This window comes from Musca autumnalis, unplaced genomic scaffold, assembly GCF_047663935.1.
Source record: "Musca autumnalis isolate F117 unplaced genomic scaffold, ASM4766393v1 scaffold_1, whole genome shotgun sequence".
In the NCBI taxonomy this organism is placed as follows: Eukaryota; Metazoa; Arthropoda; class Insecta; order Diptera; family Muscidae; genus Musca; species Musca autumnalis.
The window spans coordinates 275392803-275399159 of NW_027411644.1; the positions used below are offsets into that span (position 1 = coordinate 275392803).

The following is a 6357-nucleotide window of genomic DNA, read 5'->3' on the forward strand; positions in this document are numbered from 1 at the left end:
CGACTTCTTCAACATCCTGTTAGAAAAGGTTATACGAGAGGCAAACGTCAAAAAAAGTGGCACAATAAACACCAATAGTCACATGTTACTTGCTTATGCTGATAATATAGACATCATGGGCCGATCAGTAAGAGTAGTAAATTATACCTTTATAAAGGTCGAAGGAGAATCTGCTAAAGTGGGTCTGGCGGTAAACGGTGAGAAGACCAAGTTCATGGTGTCGACGCGCAATGCGTCCATTGAGCTCGGACCGACTGTGGAAGTTGGTTCCTATAATATTGAGGTAGTAAAAGACTTCGTCTACCTCGGCACCTCCGTAAATACAACAAACGACATCAGTTGTGAAATAAAAAGAAGAATTGTATTGGCCAACAGATGCTACTTTGTTTTAAGTAAGCAGTTTAAAAACAAAGCCACATCTCTTCAAACAAATATAACGCTCTACAAAACACTGATACTACCCGTGCTGATATATGGCTCCGAAGCCTGGGTACTTGCGCAAGCAGACATGGCAGTGCTTGATGTGTTTGAGGGAAACATTCTTAGAAAGATCTACGGACCAATCTGCGTTGACGGTGAATATCGACGTCGCATGAACCACGAGCTGTATCTGCTATACAACGACGTCAATATTGTTAAACGTATCGAGATGCAGCGATGGCGTTGGCTAGGCCATATCATAAGAATGAGCGATGATGAAATACGGACCGCTTGGCGGTGCACGCAGAATTGGCAGGCCAAAGAATAGATGGCGCAAACAATTGGATGATGAGATAAAAAGGCGCGGTATTCCAGAGTGCGAAGCAGCAAATAGAGAGGAATGGAGATCTCTTCTTAGTTCGGCCTATAGAACAAATGTTCCGTAATGGACCAGCTAAGTAAGTAAGTAATATTAATACATACGGAACTACTTCACGGTGCTCTTGAACCAAATTTAAATGGAAGGTGCTTACACTAAGATAGATGAGATAAATCAAAAAAGAAAAAATATCCTCTTTTATGTGTCATTGAACAACAACGAATGCAGCATAACAATTTTTTTGTTGGTCTGCTTATTACAAAATTGTAACAACTATCCCTATAAAAAAACGCCACCAATGTTCTAAATATTTCAACTTTATAACAACAAAAAACATGAATTCTCAACTGATAGGAATATAAAATGAATTCTCTAGAAAATATATCCCCACAGTATTTTAATCGGTGATGCTTTGGCTCCCTAGCATCTACAAATGTTATATATTTGAATGCCTATGACTTTGTGACAAATGCCAATACATACACACATTTATTTGATACTTTGAAATTATTTATCTTTATCTTTGCAGTTGAATGGGTACTTTGCTACATTTAATATTGAAAATAAAAAAGTCTCATCGGTTGTACTGCTCAAAGAAACTAATAAAAAAACTAAAAGTGATAAAAAATATACATATGTGGCAGAAAATTAAAGATCTATCGATTGGGGAGAGACAGAAAAAAGAAAATATTTAAAGGGAATTTTATGTATTTATTTATTTCATGTTGGTAGAGAATGTACTTATTAACATAATTAGCTGACTCATTACAGAACATTTGTTCCATAAGCCGAACTAAGAAAAGATCTCCAATTCTATCTGTCTGTTGCTTTGCTTTTTGCAATGCCGCGTCTTTCCATATCTTTTTCCACTTGTTTGCTCTATCGAATCCTTGGCCTGCCAATTCTGCGTGCACCACCATGTGACCCATATTTATACGCCTTTTTAGCGGGCTCATCATCGCTCATTCTTATGATAAGACTTAGCCAACGCAATCGTTGCATCTCGATACGTTTATCTATACTGATGTCGTTGTATAGCAGGTACAGCTCGTGTTTCATACGACGTCGATATTCACCGTCAACGCATATTGGTCCGTTGATCTTTCGAAGAATTTTTCTCTCACCAAGCACTGTCTTGTCCGCTTGCCCAAGTACCCAGGCTTCGGAACCATACATTAGCTCGGGTAGTATTAGTGTTTTGTAAAGCGTTAGTTTTGTTTGACGAGATGTAGCTTTGCTTTTAAGCGGCTTACTTAAGCAAAGTATCATCTGTTGGCCAATACAATTCTTCTTTTTATTTCACAACTGATGTTGTTTGTTGTGTTTATGGTGGTGCAGAGGTAGACAAAGTCTACCTCAAAATTATAGGAACCAAATTCCAATTTGTCTTTTCGCCGTGCACCGCCAGATTCTGATTCTCCTTCGACCTTCTTAAAGCTATCAGCTAATTCCTTTACTGATCGTCCCATGATGTCAATGTCAAGTAACATGTGGCTGTTGCTGTAGATTGTGTCATTTCTTTTGATATTTGCATTTCGTATAACCTTTTCCAGCAGGATGTTGAATATGTCACAAGAAAGGCTGTCTCCTTATCTGAAAACTCTTTTGGTACTAAACTCTTCGGAGAGGTTCTCTTCTATTTTAACTGAGAACTTAATATCAGTTAAAGTCATCTTACAAAGCCGAATGAGCTTTGCGGCTTGGAATATCTTTGGGCGTAGGGGGCGGTCGAAGGCTGCCTTATAATCAATAAAAATGGGGTTTGTGTCGATCCGCATATCTTGGGTCTTCTCCAGGATTTGCCGCAGGGTAAATATCTGGTCAATGGTGGATTTGCAGGGCTAAAACCGCATTGGTATGACCCAATTAGTTCATTGACCATGTAGATGGGATCTATGTCGGAGAAGAAAGTCAGAGTATTTATCTCATATTTACCGAAGAATCCGTGTCTCCTCGTGAGAAGCGAGGGGCACCTACATAGTAGATGTTCGACCGTCTCTGTTTCTTCTGGATCTTGACATATCCTACAGTAGTCTACACTGCTGTTGTCCCATCTAGAAGTTAGGGATCTGATCTTGCTATGATCGGTAATAAGTCCTACAGTGGTCTTTATCCCTAAATAATTTAGTGAAAAGAGCGAGTTGGTTCTGTATTGAGAGTAGCTAGGCCAGATTGCCTTGGATACCTTGCAACCAGGTTCCGTTTGCCATCTTTGCCCTGCTTTCTCATGAAAAAAGCCGCAAAGTTTTCAGGTGTAGTAGCACTTCGGTGGTCTGGTAGATGACTCTACTGGTAAGTCAATCGACTGAGAGCCACCCAGTGCTAGTTTGTCTGCCTCTTCGTTCCCCGCTATATCACTGTGTCCTGGAACCCAGCAAAGATCAACGATATCACCTACTTCAAGTAGAGCGTTTTTGCAGTCAAGGATAGCTTTTGAACTTATGGTCCACGACTTGAGGGCCTTAAGGGCCGCTTGACTATCGACAAATATAGTCACGGGTCCTTCAAGACTGCTCTCAAGTTCTTTGACCATTTCCACTGCTTTCCTGATGGCAAAAATCTCTGCCAGAAAGACGCTGCAATTATCATTGAGTTTGAAGGATTGTTTAATTGGTGGATTTTCGCAGTAGACCCCAGCTCCTGTGCCATCCTCCATCTTAGAGCCGTCTGTATAGATGGCCAGACCGCCAAGAGGAGGATTGCGACTAGACCAGGCATCCCTGCTGGGAATTACCACGTTCATTGGGTTGAAGTTGAGTGAGGTGGGTATGTAATCACTAATGTGATTGAGTCCACTGAACGCAAGTAGTTCATTAAAAGGAGAGAGGACCTTTGCATGTCCAAATCGTGAACACTGCCACACCCCTGTCTCTCTGAGCCTGAAAGCCGTCCTCGCCGCTTGAAAGTGAGTAAAGATATCCAGAGATTGGAGATCAAGTATCACATTCAAAGCGGCCTGAAGTGTGCTTCTGATAGCACCAGAAATGAGCAGAAATGCAGCTCCTTGACATTTGGACAGAAGTGCACTATTACCGAGAGCATGCCACCAAACAAGCCCGCCATTGGTAAATATGGGAAGAACCACTGTATCATATAACCAGTGTATGACCTTTGGTCTGAGGCCCCAACTTTTGCCTATGGAGTTCTTGCAGGAATAGAGTGCCATAAAACCCCTCATTGCCCTCTCCTCAGTGTTCCTTTTCCAGCTTAGGCGTTGGTCCAGGATCACACCGAGGTATTTGGCTTCCGAAGAAAGTTTTAAGGCAACTCCGTCCAGGTTTGATAGCAGGAATTCGGGAAGTTTGCGCTTCTTCGTGTATAGTACGAGTTCCGTCTTTGCTGGATTCACTGCCAGTCCATTGGCGCGAGCCCAGCGAGACAGCTGCACTAAAGCACGTTGCATAAGGTCTGATATGGTAGGCATGAACTTGCCACTAATGAGGATAACAACATCGTCAGCATAAGCCACTACCTTCGTCCTTAGCTAGTTGAATTTCACAAGAATTTCATTTATTACAAGGAGCCAAAGAAGGGGTGATAGAACTCCTCTCTGTGGCGTACCTCTGCAAACAGTTTTCCTTACGGAACTCTCTCCTAGATGGGAGTTAATGATTCTGCTCTTCAGCATCTCATCAAACCACCTAACAAGGATAGAGGAAATTCCTGCGTTGATGGGCGAATTGTGAATGGATTCAAGCTTCACATTGTTGAAGGCTCCCTCTATATCGAGGAAGGCTGCAAGTGTGAAGCCCGATCCCTCCATATTCCTCTCAATATATCCAACCACCTCGTGTAAGGCAGTATCAACTGACTTTCCTTTAATATAGGCATGCTGCGAGTTGCTTATAATAGTAGGGCCTCAATGAGACCGGATGTCGTAGTCAATTAGTCTTTCTAGAGCTTTAAGGAGGAAGGAAGAAAGACTAATAGGCCTATAGTTTTTAGGTAGTGTGTGATTTGGCTTCCCAGCTTTGGGGATGTAAGTCACCGACACCTCCTTCCATGAGTTAGGTATGTACGATAGACGCAAGCAAACTCTATATATCTCCTTTATGGTTGCCAATACCGAATCAGCCACGTTTTGCAGCATAGCAGCTCAATGAGACCGGATGTCGTAGTCAAGTAGTCTTTCTAGAGCTTTAAGGAGGAAGGAAGAAAGACTAATAGGCCAGCGGCTGCCAACCCAGCATTATATGCTGCTACAACAACAACAATAGGCCTATAGTTTTTAGGTTGTGTGTGACTTGGCTTCCCAGCTTTGGGGATGTAAGTCACCGTTACCTCCTTCCATGAGTTAGGTATGTACGGTAGACACAAGCATGCTCTATATATCTCCTTTATGGTTGCCAATACCGAATCAGCCACATTTTGCAGCATAGCCGGTATAATGCCATCCGATCCAGGGGATTTATAGGGCTGGAAGCTGTCTATCGCCCATTTAAGTCTTGGGATGCTAGTCAATCTATATTTGATAAAGCAATTGGACCAGTTGAGTGGAATATGGTGTGGCTATCTGTTGTGATTGCAGCTTACCGATATCTAACATTCCTGTTGTGTCTGTTCGTATTTATTCGCTACGTTTAACCGGGTACGTACCTTTGCTGCAATAATGTAGTTGCTCCTCGGAACGAACGTACATCCAACACGCTCGATGAATGTCTTCCAACTACCACAATGTGATAAAATTGATTTCTTGTTTTCTGATCCGGAGGCAGTCAGGTGCCGTTATGAATGTCGAGATGCATGAATCAGATGTTTCACTGTGAAGACGGAATTTCCCGACTTTTTAGCCAAAGATATTCTCCTTTCAATTTTGGCATTTAAATCGCCTAGAATAATTTTAATGTCAGTGGCAGGACGACGGTCGTATGTTTATTTTAAGCGCTCGTAGAATATATTTTTGGTATGTTCGTCCTTGTCTTTGGTTGGATCATGAGCGCAGATAAAGCTAAGTTGGAGAATTTTGCTTTTATCCGTATTGTAGCAAGTCTTTCATTCAGTGGAATGAAGCTGGAGACCAGATGTTTTAACTTCCTACCATCTACAAATCCGCAGCCAAACTCATGCTTTGTGTCATGGCAACTATGATACAGTGCGTCACCTTCAGGTGTTGTTTCGACGTCTTTCCCAATCCATCGTATTTCCTGTACGACAGTAACGTGAGCCTTGTACTTTTCAATAACATCTGCCAATGCGTTAACTGCATTTTCTCTATACAGATAACGAACATTCCAGGTGCAGATTCGCAGTTCATGGTCCTTAAAACGTTTGCTGAGGTCGTCGACTTTAAAGGGGATTGTTTTACTTGTATTTTGTTTTTTCATAGTAGGCTGCTTTTTCTAGGGGAGGGTTACTAACCCGACGCCCAAAATCCAAGTTTTAAATGTTCTTATGAGTGAACGCGCCGCACATGTTAGCTCACTACCCTTAACCGGTGTTAAAGGCATCTCCCCAGGTGACACCACGGGGAGGTCAGTGTCTACTTGAAAGAGGGCTTTGCCATGTTGAAGCCGGTCAGGACCGTTCCTTTGTATAGTTCATCCCCTACGTCACCCTGG

At 42.3% G+C, this 6357-nt stretch overlaps 1 protein-coding gene across 1 annotated transcript; it reads right to left on the minus strand.

The window, feature by feature from the left end:
- Positions 1-3047: 3047 nt before the first annotated feature.
- Positions 3048-3455, minus strand: LOC141391950 (ribonuclease H1-like). Its single transcript, XM_073964737.1, has one exon. The coding sequence runs from the start codon at positions 3453-3455 to the stop codon at positions 3048-3050; it is 408 nt and encodes a 135-aa protein (XP_073820838.1).
- Positions 3456-6357: the final 2902 nt, after the last annotated feature.